Below are 23470 nucleotides of genomic sequence, written 5' to 3'. Positions count from 1 at the left end.
TTTTTAGAAGAGATTTATGGTAATGTCAACGGTGTGAACGCCGCCCTGAATTTTAATTGAGCTGACACAGCGCTAATTTGCTTTCTATTAACGCAGGATGAAGAAGGTTCGCAAGAGATGGTGAAAAATTTGCAAAGTTTGAAAGGCGGGATGAAAGAGTCGTCAGAATCGGAGGAGGGGTCAGGAGAGGACTCGATAGAGGGCGAGCTTCAGGAAGTTACCAAAGATGGCGACAATGATAGCAATAATAATAGTGAACCAGAGGGGGAAAACACGCCATCGTCGGAACTTCGGGAGTACAGCGGGAACGCGAAGAGTACCGAACTGTTCGGCGGTGCGGACGAGGGTGAAGAGACGGACAACCTCGCGGGAAACGCGGGAGACAGCGACGAGAGCGGAGAGGGCGAGGAAGGCTCGACGTCTTTCGAAGACGTGAATAATATAGGAGGGAGTGAAGACACAAACGAAATTCTCGAGGAAGACAACAATGTTGTGCCAGAGAATGGAGATCTAGCGAAAAATTTCTATGCTAACATGCTCTTGTCCGATCATGAGATGGTGTTGAAAGACCACAACAAACTGAGTAAACTATACAAAATGGTATGTGAAAAAAATCAACGAAATATAAAGAACTTATTACAGTTTTATTGTTAATTATTGGCGTAATAGCTTTACCTATTGATAATGCTTTAATTTTTTTGTTCGAGAAAACACTTTCTATTTTTTCTCAGTAAAGTATGTGGAATGAACAAAGTGTTAGCCTTCACAGACTTTCCAATACAATGCATTGAGTACAAATCTAATGTTAAAGCTCCATAAGCTGTATCTTTTGGCTATTCTTTCAGATGAACTTTTGTTTTGTGGTTTCCCTACACTTTCTGCATTGAATCCCTGAACTGTAATTTAATGCCAAGTATTTAGCATATCAACACAACCTATATGAGTATAATCTCCATTGTTATTGTTGAAAATTGTATTCAAGTCCGGACTAGAATTCATTTGTAAATAATAAACAATGATCACTACACACATACAAGCTGTGTTGACAAAAAGAATACTCGAAATTTCAGCATGACAAACGGATAAGGGTCAGACACGGTAGTTGATATACAGAAGCAGAATACTGAAAAAACTTGCCACAAGTTACAGCTTATGTCCTTTTAATGTTGGCAATCAAATTTTAGGCCGGACTAAAATTCACTTATCAACAGTATATGTTGTTCTCACAAGTGCTGTACGAGGCGTTTCTGTTATGATTTTGAGAGGAGAAAAAGAAATAGTACAACGTGCAGGAAAAACGAGTTACAAGCTACTGGGCTTAACAGCTATGTTTCATTTAACAAATGAAAACGACCGTCAATAGCTTTCGTGTTTTCCAACATGCCATTGGTTAACTCTCGTCTTATATGCATGTCTCGTCGCAAATTTTGCGCAGTGATTGGATTGTTCCCTAATTAATTATTAATCGAAAAATTTCTTCACGTCGTCGTTCGTTTTATTACATATTTGGGCTCTGCTTTGTGTTGTCGACAGGAAAATACAGAGAAATAACAGCAATTACAAAGGGTATAATTTCACTGCATTATAAGCTATCAAACAGGTTCAGTCACCGTTGTGTGGGTCAAGCATTTGCTTCACAAAGCTATGGAAGGGCTCCCTAGAAAACCTTGGTGTTTTCATAAAAGACGGGGCCCAGTCTTCTTCAGGAGCGCCGAGATTATTTTTCCAATTTATTTGAAAATATTATGAATTCTATGGGTGGTCAGACAGATATCACTGGGTTTTTTTTGTGAAACATCACCCATGAGTGAGGCAGTGTATCCTTTTCTAATTATCGAGACACTGTCCCCATACATAACAAATCGTTACTTCATCAGTATTAACCAAGTCATTACTTGTTAATCTGTCAGGCAAAGACTGACATTTGTCCAACCCAAAATGTGTTCTTATCAGTGTGTGATGTTTGGTACAGAAGTGATCATGAAACTACGCTTGAAATTGCTGCCGTCCCTGGTGCTCATGCGCGAAAAAAATACGATAATTTACGATAGTTTACGATACCTAATCTGTACCTTGGATTTTAGGTTCTCTCCCTATTCGAAGACAAAGACGCAGTGTACAGGATATCTAAGAGAAAATACCAAGATCCAGGTGAGTGAGATCACAGACTCGGAAAAATCCCTCTTTTTTAGGGTCCATGGTAAGATGTCTATCAATCAGTGCATGGATCAAGATTAGAGAGAAGAAAAGCTGTGAGTGCTGCATGAGTCACTGTCTGAAGCATTACGTGTTCCACTGGGACTTACATCACTGTCTAGTCACAGAATAACAACATTTGCGCTGGAATAATCTGCTTAATCTCGGTTTATCGCTTTAATCCAAAATAAAAAAGAAAAACCAGCCCTAATTTTATCCTCCAAAATGTAGGCCTACATGTTTTAATCATTGCAAGTTAGACCGAAAGAGATTTTCGGTGATCAATTTAGAATTATGTCAATTCATACATGCGCCTAATTTAAACGCACTCTAAAGGCCATTAAAACATCATTTGAATGTTACATTATAATACAACGTTGCATATATCAGACCGAGAGAGCTTTTAATGTTTAAGATTACAGTATTTATGAAGCGAAAGCTTATATTTCCCATCCGTCCAGAACTTGGGATATTTTCTTATTTTATTCTAAAATTTCAATTTCAGAAGATGAAGGTCTAGACGGGGATAGCAGCGACGATGACGATGATGATGACGATGACGACGACGACGACGACGACGAAATAGATGGAGACAATGATGATGACAAAGATGAGGACGTCACAGAAGATTTCGTTGAAAAAGGAGAAGTCGACGATGACAGTGACGAAGAGAATGACAAAGACGGCGACGAAGATGACGACATCACTGATGAGGATGAAGATGAAGACGAAGACGAAGACGATACGAACGAAACAGCAGATCAGAAAGATAACGAGTCGAAGGAGGAAGAAAGCGAAGAGTAAGTCATTGGTCTGTCCAGTGATAGCGCAAATATGCTGCTAGGACTTTTAAAACAAGGGGAATCCTTTCTTTTTGTGTGGAAGGGTCCTATCACAAATTTCATGCGGGCATAGATATTCGTACAATCAAATTCTTACAGGGCTTTGCTAGTCTGTTCCGAGTGACGACGCACTGTTAAGCCTGCGGAGCTAATCGAAAATATATACTTTTTACCTCGTAGTATAGTGTTAAGGTGGCAATGCACATGACACGGCGTATTTTGCTCTTAATCATTTTTTTGCAAAGATTCATTCAGTTTTCTTTTATATTGATGAGAAATGTTAGGCCAGTTGTACAATTCGAATGTGATGCGTTTACGATGAAATGATCATAGACTTTGCAAAACGCACGTTAAAGGCGGCGCATGCGTACTCAACGGTGTTCAGTGCTTTCGCCTGGATGCTGTTCGTTCTTGCTTGAACGCAGCCAACCTTCGAAAGAGTACAAACACGCTCTCAAACAGCTAGACATGTCCCTTGGGCAATTTTTCTTACATTTTTACGAACTTTGTTTGAAATGGCCACTGGTGATAAACAGATTTAAGAGCCGGAGTCATTCAATCAGAAATGATAAAATACCAACAAACCGCCCCTCGATTGTGAAGCAGTGTTTCGTGATCACGTCATTTTCTGCAACTGACGTGAACAGGCGAACAGGTCCCCATAGTGAAGTGCTTTTTGGGACGCGGGAACTTTTGATGCTTTATTTATGGATCGGTGATCAGTCGTCTCTGATGACACAATGACGTCACACTAGCTTCTTACAAGGCATCGTTAGCGTCATTAATTATTCAAAGCGAGAGATATGAGCTGCGTCGCATGATAAGAGGCGGTACGCTTGACATCCGGTACAGCTCGGGGACATGTGCAAACGACAGTTCAAGAAGTGTGCATGGTTTTTACACTGGTTAACCAAAGTGTACTGCACCATAGAGGCCCAGTGTATGCCCTGTTTGGGAATGATAAACATGATATGCAGGAGGAAGATACATTTATTGTTGAAATTATAGCATATCCAAAAAAAAAAACAAAAACAAAACAAACAAAACACAAAAAAAAACCAAAAAAAACCCGGAGGAATGAAATGAAAGAGGAAATGGAAATCACACAAATAGACATTTGAAGTTTACGGAAGCCTCAACAAAGCTGATATACACAGGGGTCGCTTACTTTGTGAGAAATTTCCTTGTGGTGGATCCAACAATTAAATCACATAAATTCTCGCTACCGCATAAAGCTTTTGTCTTGTACTAGGGGGTAAAAAACTACAGGATTTGAAGATGCATTGTGGGTAAAAAGTCGACTTCTGACCACAACAAGAGTTTGAGATTATGATCTAATAAATACTTTCAACGCAGATATAATCATTTGAATTGCCAAAACTTCTGTTTGTTCACGCGATTCTTTTCAACAGTTTCGGCATTTCTGATCTGAAATTCCTGTATAACCTAAAACTAGACTTTGACTCCTGTAATCATACGTCTGGAATCCGCCATACTGAAAATACGGTCGACCGCCTGAGATTTTTATGACACACTTAGGTGGCAAAATCAAATTTTAGGTACTGAGAATTGTATTTGAACAAATGGATCCTTTGACATAAAAGAAGCGGTGGTAGATTTTCTCATAGTTTCTAGCTTTATGCGCGCAGGTAAAAAGAAACGTTTTGAAAGAAAGAGTGCTCATGGTCAGATACCATCGTCGCCTCATAAACTTTCAAATGTCAACCATGCCGCTTCTTTGACTAGACTATGGGACATTAATACCGTTAAGCAGTTCCCAGTAAAAACCTAAAAACACTGGTGTGCGCCGCGCTGACATCATAGATACACATTTGCACATGCGCGGAAAGTAAGCTTGGAAGCTAGGTTTGCGTTGATTATATTATAAAAGGCGTAGATTGTCAGCATAAATTATTCACCGACGTATTGTCATTAAAAATTCAAGTAAAATGCAAATGAATTTTAAAATATGTCATGGTGAACTGACTAGAAAGTCACTCACATCATCAGGATTGCAGCGTCGCCTATCACGTTTCACGCTCCAGATTATTTATGCAGAATATTTACGACTGTTTTAATTTTTCAAACCATTATTAATATTTTAATGTTTATAGATGCTAGTTTACACTGTTGTTTGATCGATGCTGTTATTGTGACAATTGTTTTAGTTCGTTGGTCATAATTATTTAAATTAAATTGAAATTAACTTTTACACGTCCTTCTGTTCTTCTGTGAATATTAATCTTGTCTTAGATGTGTTTATAAAATCAAGTTGGACTGTAAAACGTGATAGTCACCTCTATCGATGAATATTCCTCGTTGAAGACGAGCCCTTATCAGAACCTAGGCGTTGTTCTGGCTGATATGAACATGATAATTTATTTAAAAGGTGCAATGTCGTTATGAAAAAATATGATAAGCTATCGACAGTCCTTCGCGTCTGTCTTGGTTATATAGCTGTAAAGCATGATTGTATTGTATTTGTGCGTTCTCAGATGGCCAAAGAGGCAATTTTTACGCCATGCTGCTGTCCAGAAGGGTTGCTAAAACAAAACTTTCAGAAAAAGCAAAACATAACAAAGAACAAACAAAAACATATCAAAACCCAAATTAAAACTGCTCCAAATCAACCCGAATGATTTGCAACACTTCGATTTACGTGCAATATCATTGGTTTATTCGGCATCACGTGACCTGACGAAATTCATTCTATAGGCACTTCGGAATAAACAGTCTTTCGGCGACACAAATCCACCGTGGTTATTCATTATATATGGTCGACGTGTACCAAATGACAGAAACTAGAAATAACATAAGAAGAATTGTCTCTGCCATAAGTTTATCTAGGATTCCAAAAGCATTTAAAATGAAACCTAGTTTTCTGATATTTCCGCGTTTTGTTTTCAAAACATGAAAAAAACCACATAGCTATGACCTGCGAAGGCTTCTCGACTTGTCGCATCGCGCGGACAATGATGAGAGCAATATATAGCAATAAATATATATTGTTTTATAAGAACATACAAAACATTACAAAACAAAATGTAACATAATGTTCATCATCTCTTGTCTTCAGCTGGTCAATTTAACTTTTTGTCTCAGAATCACCGTACTTCGTCAAACAAGATATTTTGGAAAAATTGGCTTGATGTTTATTTCACATTTGGATGATATATACCCAAGGTCGTCAAAAGATGTGTCTTCGGACTCATCGGAGGCTTGTCATTGGTTTCAATGTGAATGCCTGACGATGACGACGACAACAACAACAACAACAACAACAACAAAAGCAACAACAACAAAAACAATTCCTACACAGCATTATTTCCATGTCTCTCATTTTTTATTGTGAAACAGATTTACAAAATGTTTCTTAAAGAGATTGATATTTCTTATAGTTTCTTGTGCGAACAAACATACTTCGCTCAAAAATTTGAGAAATTTTAGCATAACTGTAACAGTTGTAAACAGTTGATACGAACACATTTATCTCCAGGGTGTCGGTGAGCTCCAGTTTGAAAGCAGTGAAATTTGCCAGACGATTGAAAGATGAGAAAGCGCCGCTAAGCCTTCGAAGCGCGAGAATATGGCGAATGCCACTTGAAATATTCATAGCGAAACATGAACCCCTTCGCTGCGGTGCGAAGTCGCGACTGCCAGTCGTTATTGCTTCTTTGACAAACTACGAAAAAAAATCGTTTTTCTCCGACTTTTCAGCTGAGTTTAAAAGAATTTAAGTAGAAATTCTCAGAATCATATCATATAATTTCCTTTCACATTAAACCCAACAACTATAGTTGAAAATAACAAAAATATGCGATGTTTAAAACAAATTAAATATTAGGTTTGTTTCACTGCAGGAAATATGCTAGCACAGAAAAACAAGTATTTGTGACGGATTATAAAGAGATGCGTTCTCAATTCTCAAATTTGCAATTCTTAAAAACTTGCAATATTCATGATAGAAATTACTCTATATGCTTCCATTTTATTTAATATTTACATTGTAATATTTCACTTTCCTTAAATAACTGAGTTAAGCTGCCAGAAAAAATGTAGGTCGAAAATCTCAGAATCATACCAAATCATTTACATGTACCTATCACATTACACAATGGTTGTGCGAGGTTTTAAAAACACTAAATACGGGATTATATCACCTAAGAAAGATACAGGAAACAGGTATTTGCGACAGATTATTAAGACATTCGTTCAAATACGATGAATGTTTTATGAAAATTATATTGAAGATGTCCACTGTATGAATATTTCAGGCTTACATGGTATTATTTCAGTTTCTTTGAGTAGAGTGCGCCACGGCTATATTTGTTTTGGCGCTCAAATTACAAATTCGGAAATGCTGAGTTTGATGATTCATTTTTTAAGCCTGTGGGTAAGTTTTCACCCTCTCAGTTTTTATGAAAATCTAAAATTTGATATTTCCTATTGAGTAAAGGCTAAATCGTTCTGAATTTCAAATTTCGGTAAATTTTAGTTGATGTGTTTCAAATCTCGAACTGTGCAGGATGACTTCCGATTAGTTATTCTTGATTTCATTAAAACACGATTGGAACTAATTTGGGAGAATTGGATCTTTATATTTTTCAAATTTCTCAAAAGTGTTAGGTGCCCTACAGCTGAATGTTGCAATAATACAAATTACTCATAAAAACAAGCGCATTCTTTAAAATTATTTAAAGCAAGTGAGCTTAAATTTGCAGATTAAACCGACATTAGTTCGCTATCAAGTTATCCCAAACTAGTTCCAATCGTGTTTAAAAGAGGATAGTTTTAAGTTTCCTTGAGGAAATTTCAAGAAAAAAACTCAAAAATTTTCTGTATCAAATCGCGTATTATCTTTGTCAATTGACCTGAAATGTTTTGCGATCGGGAAAATTAAAGTCACCTAACTGTTTTTTCTCTCTCTCTTGATTCGAACGATGTTATATTTTCATCGGTTGCAACGTCTTACCCAGTCTTTACACTTCACTGCTTTTTGAATGACAAAATTGCAATGCGCAATGAACGAAAAGCCATCGATTTTCAGAGAGGCCATCAGTCGCCGGGGACGGATTTTGAACAGCATCGCTAACGTTCGATGCAGTGACGCAGAATGCCCGGACAGATAGACGTGGAAACGGCACCGTTGGGAAAAAATGTCACATGCGATCCTCGGCTCTCGTGACACTACGGCGACCTTTTGTATTTGCTTAATTGGACAAACATTTAGAAAGCACCTGTGATATTCGACAGATGACATAAAATCTGGAGATTTAGAGAGGCATCGCAGCGAGAGGGATAACGAATCATGGCATGGAGTGTAGATAAACATGCGAGTTTTTCTTTAGAGTCGCGGTGACATACATCAAGTCACGAGTTGAGATGTGCTTTTGACAAAATCAATACAGATCTCGACGCCGGCATTTCCTCTGTATTCTGATGATTAACTTGACCAATTCAAATTCAAAATGAGTTCTCCTCGATCTCTTGCGTCTAGCTTAAGCTTCAAAAACGTCAAACCCCATTACAAAGTACCCCAAACATCATTTTTATTGAATTCTCTTCTTTTGTTTCTTTCTCGAAACCGACCGATGTTTCCTAAGTATTACGAGATTATCAGTCCAAACACTTTGACAATTTCAGAGAGTCGATGGAAATGCAGGAAAATCTGTCTCTGTCGCAAAGACTACATGTGCGTTTTTCACAACAACTTTAAGATACGTAAACATAGGCTCATGCTCCGTTAATTCAAACCAAGAAATCAAATTAACGAGTCCTTTAATAAGCGTCAAACTGATAATGTTATTTCCAGGGCCCTTCGGCAGTAAAACTGGTACAATACCTGCTGTCAGAGTGAGAGTATGTTGAAATATAGGTATTAGCCCTGTCGACACAAGTATTTGAACTCTATTGAAATACACATAACTCCCTCTATGGGAATCAATCACAAGTTATAGCGAATGGAGCTCAAGTTGAACTTCATTAATGATTGTAGTCACTGGCATGTTGCACACAATCAGAGAATTCGATATGCCTGCTACAAAGCCTGCTACCTCAACAAGAAAGTGAATCGTGTATAATCATACGCGATAGACCCTGTGGAAAAAAGGTCAATGAATACGAATTACGGATTTTTTCTGCATTAGATTTTGCGTGTCTCGGGTTCTGTAAGAGTGTCGGTATTTTCTCCTCTTTGTTATTTTATCTTGACTGCAGGTAGAAATCCTGCCTTTGTTTGAAGTTAAAGGTTGAAGCAATACGACGCCAGACAGACTCAATGCAGGATTCAAGACATCCGCCGTGTGCTGACATTGGCTCGATTCGTTCATCCGCTCGGCTTTGTAATCTAATTTCTTTGCTTTTATGCCCTGCTGCCGACAGATCCGGCGAGAAAGCCTTAGACAAGGAGGAAGGAGACGTGAAAGGCGATAAATCCGACGTGAACGATGACTCCAGCAAGGCATCGTCGGACGAGGACGAGGACGAGGAGGAAGCAGACGATGATGGTGATGATGCCGCTGAGAACGAGGATGAATCAAATGAGGACGACGAAAGTTCAGATGAGGACGTCGGCAACGATGACGACGTTGACGAAGACGAGGGTGAAGATTCCAAAGACGCTAACGATGCCTTGGCGAAGGAACTTGCCATGGTCCATCTCATGGATGCAGGAAAACAGGCCGGTATGTGCATCAGTCAGTGAAATGTTGCACACTGTAAAATTTTAATGTCCATTGACACAGAAATAAAATCTAAAGCATATTCAGGCTGGCCTTCTTTGACATTAACTCGCTACCTTGCGATCTAGTCTAGATATAGATATAGGGACCCTTGTTGCTGTCTTTCTATACTCTAAGCGAAGACGATACCAACATAAATCAGTCGGTCTAAAGTCAAACCATTTCCCACATATCAAAATTATTAATACTTTTTGAAGAAACATGAAATATGCCGTGTCTGACCCACTTCAATACAGATAAACTGCTCTACTCTCCTGTGTAGTACGTTACCGCCTTACTTTATAGTTCCGGCACGGCCTCGCAACATGTACGCCGAGAGCTCCTAAAAAAACGGAGGGAGACTCTCAGTGCGTAATTCCAGCCTCTGAACCTATAACACAGCTTCCCTAATGCCAGGATTTAAACTCGATCAATTCAGCCAGGCTGGTGCCGGTTCCTGAATACAAATGAGACCATCAACGGAGAAGGGCCAAAAAAAAAAGCCATTTATATTCCGTGCATCACGCTCTAGCAGACGGCGTTTCTTTTTTTACGTTTTTCCTCTCGCCAATACACGTTTCTTGAATAAAGAAACAAAGAGCAGCACAGACAGTGGCTTTCTGCATTTGTGCAGTCCTCGCTCTCGAAGGCGACGTCTTTTATATTTGCAAGTCCCAAGCTATAAAAAGCCATGACAACATCATTTTTTTTCTCTCAATATGTTTGAGTCAATGATTTTCCATGTGCTTTGAAGATACGCTGGAGATGTTAGAGATTGTTTTTCTGAGCATATAATATATCTCACATATTGGGTAATCAATACCTTATTGAAGCGATTAAGCAGCCCAATCTTAGCAAAATAAATCAGAACACGCCTGATAAGTGTCATTAAATAGCACAGTTTAAGGTAATAAATTAACTTTTGACCCGAGCCTTGGTCGCAGGATAAGTGGTTCGAGATAATCTCACGCGATTGGCCTATCAATTTCTGCTTGCGTTATATTCGAGTGTGCGCTGGTAATGAAACTGTTGGCTTACTTCATTTCCAGGTTCGAAATCGAGATTGGCTTCCGGCATGGAAAACGAGGTGTTGAAGGGTGCGTACTCCGAGAGTGATCCCGTGATGGAGCTCCAGAAACTGCCAATCAAGTACAAAGACGTCTTGAAAGATGAACTCGAAGAAAACGCGGCGGCTGCGGCTTAAAGCCGACACCACACACACACAATCCGGCGATGCTAAATCTATCAACACAGTCAACCCTGTACACGCGCCTAGAAAGCGCATAAACAAGTTATTTGCATAGTTTGAAAAAAAATGAAATTTTATTGGCTGTTCACCAGATGCGCCGTCTTACATTATGCAAACAACTTGTCATATGTGTAACCTGTTGGTCCGGACATTACTAAGTAGACATCCACTGCCATTATTAGAATGTTTCACATAGGCAAACTCATTACCGCTTCATCAAATTGAAAATGTTTGGTTAGCGTAGATTTGATATTTTCGTGGAGAGATAAATAGTATTACAAGTCATACTCAACATGCAGCTGGATCGTATTTACATGTGTTGAGTTATAAATATGAAAAAAATAAGTTTTCTTTGGCAATATTGATTTCTTACGAGCGAAGAAGATTTGTATATGTTATCGTGTAAAGGATGCGATCAGTCTATGCAGTGGAGGGAAGGGACCAAAAACGTGTAAACTATCTATTAGACAAGCTGTATCAATTATTGAATCGTGTTTCAGAACATTCCAAGTCTTTTTTAACCCAATATATCTGTTACTTATTAGATTTGTGTGTTCATATTAATGTGTGTTAATATTGAAATTTTCTGGCCCAAGGAAGAGTGTGCCCTTGCGATATGAATTCATGCAATTGCTGATGGTTTGATCATGCGTTTGGTTCAGCTATGAAGAATAGATCCCATAGCTCACTGTGGGAAAATACTAAACTTTGGGTGATGTAGACCGCATGATGAGACTTGGACAGTTTGCCTTTTAGTTGCTTTTCTTTAAAGTACAATTTGACATGTCGTTAAATTTGTCATCATACACGGGCTGTGTTGTTTTCTCGTGGACAGATCAAAGTTGAGATAGGTCTGTTTGCTTACTGCAGGTTTTCAAACCACAACTTAAAAACGCCCCTAGACTTGTCCTCGTAGAGTTCCAAGAATTCATAAAATTTTGTATTCGTCGAGGAGCTACCCAGTACGGCAGTTCTGTGTTTTCGCATCGCCAGTCAACTGCGATTAAGGGACCAATTTTCACAGCAACATTCCGACTATGGAAATGAAGGACACACTCTTCCTTCTGAATCTGAATCTGAAAAAATACGTTGAAAAATATACTGTTTAAGAAAGCCAGAATGTATCTGTACATCAATACACGTCACAAGTGCTCGAGACAGTGTTTGAATGAATAGCTCAACGTGTTTGGCTATAGAATCCAGAACGGCTGACTTCGCCCCCGCTGTGTCCAAGTCAATTCGGGATGAACGCTCTCTCAATGCGGAAGGTCCGTTTTCTTACGGAGGGGCGAGGGGGGACCCACCACCAACAGTCAACCAACTAAACAAATACAGGGTGTTGAAGAAGTGATGGCATATTTCACGGGCGAACCTGCAAGGGGTTTCACCACTTAGGCCATGTTTACAGGAAGGAGCAGTCTCGTTTTTAAAATCAACAAAACCAAACGCCTTTGGGGAAAGCATACTCTTGAATGAATGTCAAGAAGTAAATATCTCAATAACTCTGAGCGTGACACCTTGTCGAAGCCTGTTACGTTAGCTTGTCGTAGATATCTTGCAAGTGATCAGCTACAGTTGTCAAATACTTTTTCCCTCCTCAATAAACTTTCTCGTTCCCGATCATTATTCTTCATGCAATAATACAAAACACATAAAGTACCTACCTATTTAAATATGATACATATGTAGATAGATATGCCGTCTCTTTTTTCTATGAAAAGCTGATGCCATGGCAACCTGTTCCCATGGTTACAAGCTGACAAATCCACAACTTCCTCTCCAGTGATGTTCGATCACTCTAGTGAGCTTAGTCTCTTGACCCTTTTACCTGTACAAAAACACTTTTTGCATGCACACTTGTACTTCGATGTGAATTTAGGGAGTATTAGGGATTGTACCGTCGTTTTTAATTCAGTAATAAACCTTGTGTTTTTTAACAAATGCTGGAAATCATGATCGGTCTTGTGTGCAATGAGAGTGTGTTTGGCGACCAAATCAAGCAGTTGCATACTATGGCGTGGATGTGATATACATAATGTTGGCGATGATAGTGGAACGTGGACAAGGGAGCAGTTTTCGATCGACATTATCATTGGACAGAAATTGATACAATGTTCGCTGACGTTGCTACCGACGCGTCGGAAGTGTTGTCAGGTAGGAAATATGCTTTGCGGAATGCCAAACATGCATTCTTTCGCCCTGATATCAGAGGCACTGTCATTTTCCACTAGCTCTCTAATGGTATATGCTTTTGGCGAAAGTGTGTGTTTGGAACATCATTAAACGGTTTCGGCACCGATTTCCTATTCAAAAATGTATTTAATTGATGTCACGACAAACTTCGAGTACTGCCAAGTATTTCAGATACACAACTTATATTTTGATCAAAAATCGTCAACAAATCCGTTGAATCAGCGGATGTTTCTCGGAGGGTTGTTTAGGAGCCAAGTGACTGTTTCGAGAACATGGCAATATTATAACATTTTCTGCCGCTTCTACGTGTTACTATGTCAACGGAAATGAGCCGAGGCTACAGAGTCCATCGGTGTTCTACTGAATTCAGGGAATGTGTTAATTTCCTTGAACTTCGGGGAGGTTAATTTGGCTGGAACGTTGTCAAAGGTTTGGTCTTCGACAGTCACAAACATCGGGATGAAAATTTCAATTTACGAGATGCTGAAAGAAGCAACATAATTCAGTAATTATCTGAATATTGCCATGGTAAGACAAAATAAATTATGTGAGTGAAGAAACTGAAAACAAACATAACGATAGGCTGCATAGGGCCAATGTCCCTGAAGCTACTATAGACATGGATACAAAATTAAGTATTTCGTGACTGAATGAAATTATCTCACTAAGGTCATCCTAGAAGACCTTTATACCACATATCAAAGCTGTCTGACCGGCAGTTTTTTAAGAAACAAGCGACCTAACAGCCGATGCAAATAGAGCTCTGCTGTGTTATGTAGATAATAACTATTTGTGACACATGTTGATGAAGGTGGATGTCTTTGATAACTCATTTCAGGATGGCCTGACCAAAAATGGCAAAATAAGCTGCAAAAATACAAAATTGAAGATTTCATCATAATTTCGATATATCACATTAAGATAAACCTTAGGAACCTGTATACCAAGTATCAAAGCTATCAGATGAACAACTTTGAGAAACAAGAGTTATTACAGACAATGGCAAAAATTGCCCTAAAAATACAAAACTGCAGATTTCATCACAATTTCTATACATCACATTAAGTTAATCTGTAGGAACCTGTATACCAAATATCAAGGCTATCAGACAAGTACTTTTTGATAAATAAATTTTTTAGCCAAAAATGGCAAAAACTGCCTCAAAATACAAAATTGAAGATTTCATCACAATTTCAATATATCACATTTTGATCATCTCTATGAAGCTGCATACCAAATATCAAAGCTATCAGATAAGTAGTTTTTGATGAAAAACAATTTTAACCAAAAATGGCAAAAATTGCCCAAAAAATACAAAACTGTAACAAATACATCACATTTTGATAATCCCCTATTTAGCTGTAACCTAAATATCAAAGCTATAAGACAAATGATTTTTGTGAAAAAAAACATTTTTGACCTAAAATACAAATTTGCATATTTCATCACAATTTGAACAAATCTAACTTAGGTCATCCTTAGGGACCTGTATACCAAATATCAAAGCTATCTGACCAGCAGTTATGAAGAATTTTTTCAACAACGGCTTTTTTTTAGCTTATTAGCATATTTTCATCAATGTAAAAAAATGAGTTTGTCATAATCATATTTTACATCTACACATCAAATATCACGTCTGTAAGTACTGGGGTTCTCAATATATTTGAGTGGACGGACATCCTCACAAACGGACATACATACATACATACATACAGACTGATGACAGACGCCTGACGGATACTCATCCCAATAGCTTCTACAGACTATAGTCTATAGTAGCTAAAAACAAATGTATCTTTTCATGATGAACTTCTTTTGAAGGATACTATAACTCTGGTCATAAAGATGAGAATTCCAGTGATGTGACCATTGGCAGGCATGTCTAATCCATCTCGGAACAGAATACTGCCGGAATCATCATAGAAGATGGCCAGCAACATAATACCAATTGCTTGATGACAATCCTATGCCTCCATGTAGCATGTTCGTTTGTTCAACCCTACCAATCAATCTTCTTAAAACACCTTTTTATGAATATATAGAAGTTAGCTTTGTGCTTCCATTCTCAAGTGATTAAGGTCAACTAACTATTCCTGCATTCAAATTCTAGAATGCTTTTGAAAAATCATACTGCCAAAAAGACCTTTCATATTTAGAGAATGACTATACATAATGCAATGACAAAAAAGTATTTTCATTTTTTTATTTACAGAAAACAAATACACAAAATGTGATATCAATATTCTCTCTGAGCTGTTCTACAAAAATCTACTTTACCCACAGACCCTAGTTCTCCAGGGTCTACGCTGTAACAAATGAAGTTTCTTTCTCTACTCGGATTAATAAATTTGTTTTGGCAAAACAGGTAGTAAGGAAATTGATAAAAAATCCATGAACCATCATCATCAAAATCAAGTTCAAGGTTATGGGATACAATGTGTCTTTACCTTATGCAATGATTAAATTTTATGGAAACAGCACTGTGATCTTTAATGCTAACTTTTGATGATTTTTTTCATTATTTTTATTTTGTATATCAATTGCAAGTTCTTATCTACTCCAAAAAGAATGTTGAAACACACTATTCCGGTTCTCAACATAGTGTTTACATGTGTAAAATGCACTGTTATTGTTTACATTGAATTTTTGTCTGGACCAGAATTCATTTGTCAACAATAACAATGCAGTTTACAGACATATAGGCTGAGTTGACAAGCTGAATACTGTGTATATCAGCATTCTTTGGGGAGTAGGACAAGAAATTATGGCTGACATTAAAAACAAAAATAGTGAAAAAATCATTAAAAAGTTAGTATGACTGGCCCTTTAAAATGAATTCGCATCAAGATTCATATACTCTGATTCAAAATCTGGAAGTACATGGCTGAATCTGTGGATATTACTGGATTCTAGCAATGGGCTGAAAGTTTAGAGCTGGAGAAACTATATGATGTTTGACAACAATGCTCAGAACTTAAGGTAATATGCACCTCGAAAGTGAAAGACTTAAACTTTTGCTCAAACTTTCCTCAGTGAAACTTTCAACCATTCTCTTACCAAATCAAGAATAAAAATCAGGGGTCACCGTGCAAACTTTGGTACTAGAGAGACAAATAACTTGTGATTTTTTGATATATGAAATCCAAAATGGTCGCCTTCCTGTGTTATCTCTATGGGAAAAAATAAAATTTTCGATTTTCGAAAAACTAAGACCATGAAAACTTTTTTTTTGCTGAGAGCTTCAAAATGAGCCCCCACAAGTGGTAGGTCAGAAGAAAATTGATAAAATTTGAAGGCCCGAATTTCTGTCCCCGAGGTGCGTTCTACCTTAAGACTGTAAGAGATACACTGTGTTAAGGTAGAATGTGCCTCAGAGAGAGAAATTCAGGCTTTCAAATTTCATCAATTCTCTTCTGATCTACATGTACCTCTTGTGGGGGTTCATTTAAAAGCTCTTGGTGAAAGAAAAGTTTTCACCGTCTTAGTTTTTTCGAAAGTCTAAAAATCGATTTTTTCCAATAGAATTAACACATGGATGGCAGCCATCTTGAATTTCAAATATCAGAAAATTTGTGGTAGTTTGTCTATTACCAAATTTTGCATGGTGACCCCTGATTTTTATTCCTGCTTTTGATAAAAGAATGGTCGAACATTTCATTAAGGAAAGTTTGAGCAAAAGTTTAACCCTTTCACAATCGAGGTGCATACTACCTTAAACTGGAAAGATGACACTTCAGAAATTCTGTCAGAAAGTTGATATGTAATATGTAAGTTGTTAAAAACCTCTGTATATTATCATCCTTGCACTATATTCACTAAAATCATTTATCTATATTAGTACTCTTTTTCAGATATTTTCACACATTGAATCACTTCTGTTTTCGAATATATGATGTTGCCATCAGTGTAACAGGGATACACACAAATAAGCCAAAGTAAACTGTATGTGAACTATGCCCTATGACCTTTCAACTAAGTTCACCAGAACACTACAAATTCTGCAGAACATTTGTTGATGCAACAGCAGTGTCATTTATCTGTTTGATATTCACTTAAAAACATTCGCAAATTTGAACATTATGGTACAAATACTGGCCATCAAGAAAAACACATGATTTTCTAAATTTGGCATCAAAGACTCCTGGCAAGGTTATTCTAATTATGCACACTCACACATTTCATCAGGTATTTGTTTGGATCTGAGGTTAAAAAAATGCTGGGGAATATTTCTCATCCTCGGTCTATCATAACAGTGATGGATGAAGTGATGATTATTTTTTTGAGCAAACAAGATCCAACTACCTGCACTAAAAACAACAAAACAGGAATCTTTACATGCAACAGTGATTCTGATGTGTTGGAAGATAACAACACAAGGTAATACTTTGAAGAACTGTATGGTATAGATATGTGATCCTACACATATGAATATTTAAGTCATACAAATCACACTGTAATTTCTCAAACTTCATTTTTTTAAGCAAATGTAAAGGCTTATGCAGCTAGTCCAGACTGACACCCGTGAGGATCAGAATCAAAACTCTTTCCTATATATTTTGGCCTAACTTAACAATCTATTACCTAGAGTTGTTAACAAACAGATATCCCTTACCATACAGTAATTTAAATATCTGCTGTTGTGGATTCTAAATTGGCTTTTCAGAAATGGAGAAAATTCTCCACACTCAATAAAATATATCATTTAAGAATTTTTTCAGCTTTTCAGGTTTTATGCAAGACTTCACGGGAAGTCATATGTCAGACATAAACAGATTGATCAAATGACTCAGAGTCAATTAGTGTGAAAACATTATTTGTCCTCGATGACATCTCAGTTAGGCTGTTTGAAACGCATATTAACCTGTATACAAAAGTGCTATTATTGCAAAGCTACCCTGATACAATGCCCTGGCCGGGATTCAATTTGAATTGGATAAGCTGTGCCAGACTCAGTGTTGCATTTCAAATGTCATTGAGTATTATACAAAGTCTGTGAACAGCTGATAGGCTTTGAAGCATTCACCAACATCTTTGAACCTACAGACCCTCACTTTAATTTCTTTGAATGGATTTCAGACTCTGAAAATCGGGGGAAAGATAGAATTGGAGGGAAGGCTGGTTGATCACTCCCCCCCCCATCCCCCTCTGGTGAAAGTGAACAGAAACATCCTTTCATGGACATGAGCACCCCTTACTCTTATGTGTGGGTCCAATATGGCCTATGGAAACTGTAGAGCTAGACTACAGTTTAGAGGTATATAGGGGTGTCAGGCTGTGAAGCAGGAACAGCGTCCTTTCATAGACATCCTCTTGCTGATATACAAAGACCTAATATGGCAAATACATAGAGTCAGACTGTAGTTATAGGTATATGAGGGGTTAAGTAGTGAAATAGGAATAATAGACTATGCCAAAGACACTGGTCAGAAACCATGAAAGGCACAGCCACCAGCAGAAGAATGAGAAGACGCCGCGATAAAATACTGGAGTAAAAATATTCCTGAGGGAACTAAATGCCAGGGTGAACTCTTTGGTTGCCGCTGCGATGGCCTCGCTGGTTTCATTGGAAGGCAGATCTGACGCCGAAGACGCTTTTGATGATGAAACTGTATTTTCTTCAGAATAAAATTCATTAAATATTCCTGTATTATAACCGCCTGTAAAGAAAACAGAATTATCATCAATGACTACATACACAGTGAAAAGTTCAAACATGTCAAGATTTGCAGAACTTTATCTCTATGACAACGGCTTGTTGAATCAGAAAGTCACAGATTAGAGTGGGAATTGTTGGTTACAATAAGATATATCTCTCACTCTATGAATACATGATTGTGGTTGGTGTTGATGAAAGGATAATGTAATCACCTATATCTGCTGAACACTGACAATAATTCTTTTAGAAGTACAACAGAAAAATAAAAACTGTGTCCACACATAAAATTATCTGATTAATTTCGCAGATTTTATATGTATGCTAAAAATAAGATCATACAATATTAAAAAGGCTACATAGAAAGCACAAAACTCAATACATTCCATTGAAAATGGAATACCATTCAGTTTGGCACTTTTTGCTTTGGAAGAATCAAAAGTCCAAGTTGAATATACAGTATTCCATTGAAAATGTGTTTTTCACATGTGTTCAGTGGAAATCTTTCTAGATACATATACTTTTTGAGGCTGTTTATTCATTGTAATGATAGAGTAATTTTGAAACTGGACTGTTTGGGGAGAGAAACCTACTCTGTTCACTTTAATAAACAGGACAGCTAGTCATTTGCATATGTCATTTGAATATGTCATTTGAATACATTTGCATATATTATTTGCATATGCAGATAGCTGATTGCCACATAAAAAAGTAATGCACATGATATGAACGCGTACATTTTGAAGAAGAAATCGACATGGTGAAATTGCTCCAGCAATGACAGTTTGTTATGTAGGTCATTTCCCCCACACTCATCATGACCTGAGTTCAATTAGTCTAGAACATTCTCAAGGTCACTGCCCTTGATGACCTCACAACCTTGAATTCAATTAGTCATGTTTGGAATGTTCTGGAAAGTTGATTAGTTGTGTAAGGGAGATAATTTTAGAACAGTAATTAGCATGTCAATAAAAGTTCTAGATTGTTCTTATATGCCTTTATAAAAGGGACGTGCACAGCTTCCAGTCAGACTTTTGGGATTGTGTCTCTTGTGTGTTACTAAACTCCAGCAGTAGTCATTCTCAAGACTTTTCAAGACCTTCACTGCCAACGCTGGATTTATACTGTGGACTTTGTGCAGCTTCAAGCCTGCAAGGACTGTTCATTCATCCAACTGACTGTTACAACTCTGAGACTGGAGCTTTGCCGTCCCAGCTGAGATAAGTAGTCTGTACAATTTTAAAGCTTGTACTCTATCCCTGACTTAGCAATTAGTTTTATTTTTGTAATAAATTTTGTTTAAACGTTAACTGCTGAGTTCACCCTTTTGTTCGTTTTCTCTGCACGTAACAAAATTGGGGGCTTGTCCGGGATATGAATATTTTGAGCCGTTTGACAACATTTTGCCTACCTTTTCAAAACTACTTTACACTGTGAACTCAGCGAAATTTAATCATGGCGGAATTCAAGCCAGACGAATTTATGGATGACCTTGATCAGGACACATTTAATTCCCTCAGAAAAGACAACCTCATAGCACTGGCAAATTTCCTTAAAGTAGATGTCAAAAGATCTATGCGCAAGCGGCAAATACAGTTCAAGATTGCAAAACATTTAGTTAATTCTGGCCATTTTGAGGAGTCTGCCTTAAAAGATTATGAGCCTGAGTCCTCCTTCGAACTCAAAAAATTAGAATTAGAAATACAGGCAGATTTGGAGCTTAAGAAATTGGAATTAGAAAAGGAAATGAAAGAAAAAGAATTGCAAATGGAAGAAAGACAGAAAGAAAAGAAAGGCAGGAAAGATTAGAAATGGAAGAAAGACAGAGAGAAAAAGAATTGCGATTAGAAGAACAGCGATTACAGGTAGAAATAAAACGTTTAGAGCTTGGACAGTCAGGAAAATTCTTCCCTTCAGACAAGTTTGACATCACTAAGCATTTCAGGTTAGTTCCCCCTTTCCAAGAAAAGGATGTTGACAAATATTTTCTCCATTTTGAGAAAATTGCTCAGAGTCTGAATTGGCCTAAGGAGTCCTGGTCTATGCTTTTGCAGAGTGCTTTGGTGGGTAAAGCCAGAGAAATTTACATTCAGTTGTCAGTAGAGCAGGCTTCAAATTATGATTCTGTGAAGGAATTAATTCTCAAGGGTTATGAGTTGGTGCCTGAAGCGTACCGTCAGAAATTTAGGGATTGTGAGAAGGTGAAGGATCAAACTTATGTTGAATTTGCTCGAACAAAAGAACAACTGTTTGATCGTTGGTGTTCTTCTGAAAAGGTCAGTCAGAATTATGACAAATTACGACAACTTGTTTTGATTGAGGAATTTAAAAGGTGCATCCGGAGTGACATCAAGACGTTTATCAATGAACAAAAGGCAGATACATTGGAGGTTGCTGCACGTTTGGCCGATGATTATTCATTGACCCACAAATCTTCATTTCTCAGCAAACCATCCCAGTCCTTTTCATACAGAAACAATGCAGGTAAATTTAACTCGTCCTTTTCATCCAAGAATTTTTCAAAGGAGAGTAGGAAATCAAATGACAACAGTTCACAAAATTCAAGTAACACTTCCACATCATCAAATCCCAAGTCTCAATCTCCTTCTGACAAACAGTTCGGTACACTTTCTTGTAATTATTGCAAGAAAGACGGCCATTTAATATCAGAGTGTTTCAAGTTGAAAAGAAAACGTGAAGGTCAAAGTGGTCAAAGTGGATCTAAGCCCACCGGCTTTATTTCTTCATCAACTCAATTAGAGTCTAATAATGTGTGTAACACATTTTCTGAGGTTAAACCCCTCTTATCCCCAATTAATGAGGTCAAGGTCAATTCTTCTCAAGATAGCATTATGGGTATTTTCGAACCATTTATTCATAATGGTTTTATATCACTTTCTAGTGATTTTTCTTCAGCTACCCCTGTCAAAATTTTAAGAGATACCGGGCTTCCCAGTCTCTTTGTTGGCAGATACCCTGCCGTTTTCTGAAAAGTCATTTTCAGGTTCTAAAGTTCTTATTAAGGGGGTAGATTGCAATGACTACATTCCTGTTCCTCTCCATAATGTCTATTTGTCTTCGGACTTTGTTTCTGGACCTGTGACTTTAGGTATTAGGCCTTTTTTGCCTTTTGAAGGGATTCACCTTCTTCTTGGAAACGACCTTGCTGGGGACAAGGTCATTACTAATCCACTTGTGACTGATAATCCTAGTTTAGATCAGGATCCGGAGCCAATTGAACAAGACATACCCGATTTATTTCCTTCATGTGCCATTACTCGAGCCATGTCAAAGAAAACTTCCGAGAATCAAAATACTCTCAAAAATAATGTCACAGATGTTGACTTAAATGAAACCTTTTTCAGTCAGGTGTTTGACACGGATCATTCCGTTATCCCTCGTGGATTTGAAACTTCCAGTAAAACTTCTGCTGACCAAAGTCAGACATTTTCTAGATCAAATCTCATTGCAGAACAACACAAAGACCCAGATATTTTGTCTTTGTTTGACAGGGTAGATGATGAAGATAAAACTTCAGATAGCTCTGTTTCCTATTATACAAAATCTGGTATTCTCATGCGTAAATGGAGACCTCCAGATGTTTTGGTTGATGACGACTGGGCTATAAAACATCAAATTGTGGTTCCAAAGCCCTATCGTGCTGAAATATTGCGCCTGGCCCATGAAACGCCCTGGGCTGGTCATTTGGGAGTAAGGAAAACTTATCACAAAATTCTCAGTCACTTTTATTGGCCTAATCTCAGGCAGGATGTAACACATTTCTGTAAAACTTGTCACACATGTCAAATGGTAGGAAAGCCGAATCAAACCATTCCAAAGGCCCCTTTACAAGCCCATTCAGCAATTCCTGCATTTCAAGAACCATTTAGTAGGATACTAATAGACTGTGTTGGGCCCCTACCAAAAACAAGATCAGGAAATGAGTACATGCTGACAATAATGTGTACATCAACTCGGTTCCCAGAAGCCATACCACTGAGAAATATAAAGACAAAGACTATAGTGAAAGCTTTAGTCAAATTTTTCACTTTATTTGGCCTCCCTAAATGTGTCCAGTCCGATCAAGGCTCCAACTTTATGTCTGGTATTTTTCAACAAGTAATGGATCAGCTAGGCATTAAACAGTATAGGTCATCCGCCTATCATCCAGAAAGTCAGGGTGCTCTTGAGCGATTTCATCAAACTTTGAAAAACATGATTAGGACCTACTGTTTTGACACAGAGAAGCAGTGGGATGAAGGAATTCATTTTCTGCTCTTTGCTGTTAGAGAGTCAATTCAAGAGTCTCTTGGTTTTAGCCCATTTGAGCTTGTATTGGACATACAGTCCGTGGCCCCCACTTAAGCTCGTTAAAGAGAAATTCCTATCAGACGATGATGATTGTCTGAATATTTTGCAATATGTGTCAGATTTTCGTACGAAACTCTCTAAAGCATGTGAATTAGCCAGAGTAAATCTTGAGTCATCTCAGCAGTCAATGAAAACCAAATATGATAAAGCACCTCAAAACGGAAGTTTGAACCAGGTCAAAAAGTTCTTGTTCTACTTCCAATTCCTGGCAAACCACTCCATGCTCGTTACTTTGGGCCATACCTAA

General features: G+C 37.8%; 2 protein-coding genes across 2 annotated transcripts in view; one reads left to right on the top strand and one right to left on the bottom strand.

Annotated features, from left to right (window-relative positions):
• LOC139117117 (clumping factor A-like) overlaps positions 1–12947 on the top strand; it is a 50480-nt gene extending 37533 nt beyond the window's left edge. Inside the window, exons 6-10 of the mRNA XM_070679961.1 lie at positions 97–600; positions 2085–2151; positions 2702–2996; positions 9420–9721; positions 10807–12947. Of these exons, the coding sequence (XP_070536062.1) occupies positions 97–600; positions 2085–2151; positions 2702–2996; positions 9420–9721; positions 10807–10961 (1323 nt within the window). The 3' untranslated portion in view covers positions 10962–12947. The remainder of the gene's footprint in view (positions 1–96; positions 601–2084; positions 2152–2701; positions 2997–9419; positions 9722–10806) is intronic.
• Positions 12948–15388: 2441 nt separating this feature from the next.
• The window catches only part of LOC139117130 (transmembrane protein 161B-like), a 31142-nt gene continuing 23060 nt past the window's right edge, over positions 15389–23470 (bottom strand). Inside the window, exons 10-11 of the mRNA XM_070679978.1 lie at positions 16527–18856; positions 15389–16172 (exon numbers count right to left, since the gene is read on the bottom strand). Coding sequence (XP_070536079.1) covers positions 18579–18856 — 278 coding nt within the window. The 3' untranslated portion in view covers positions 15389–16172; positions 16527–18578. The remainder of the gene's footprint in view (positions 16173–16526; positions 18857–23470) is intronic.

The sequence above is a fragment of the Ptychodera flava genome, chromosome 18 (genome assembly GCF_041260155.1).
Source record: "Ptychodera flava strain L36383 chromosome 18, AS_Pfla_20210202, whole genome shotgun sequence".
Lineage (NCBI taxonomy): Eukaryota > Metazoa > Hemichordata > Enteropneusta > Ptychoderidae > Ptychodera > Ptychodera flava.
The sequence above is the reverse complement of the archived record's forward strand: the minus strand, read 5'-3'. Positions and strand labels throughout refer to the sequence as shown.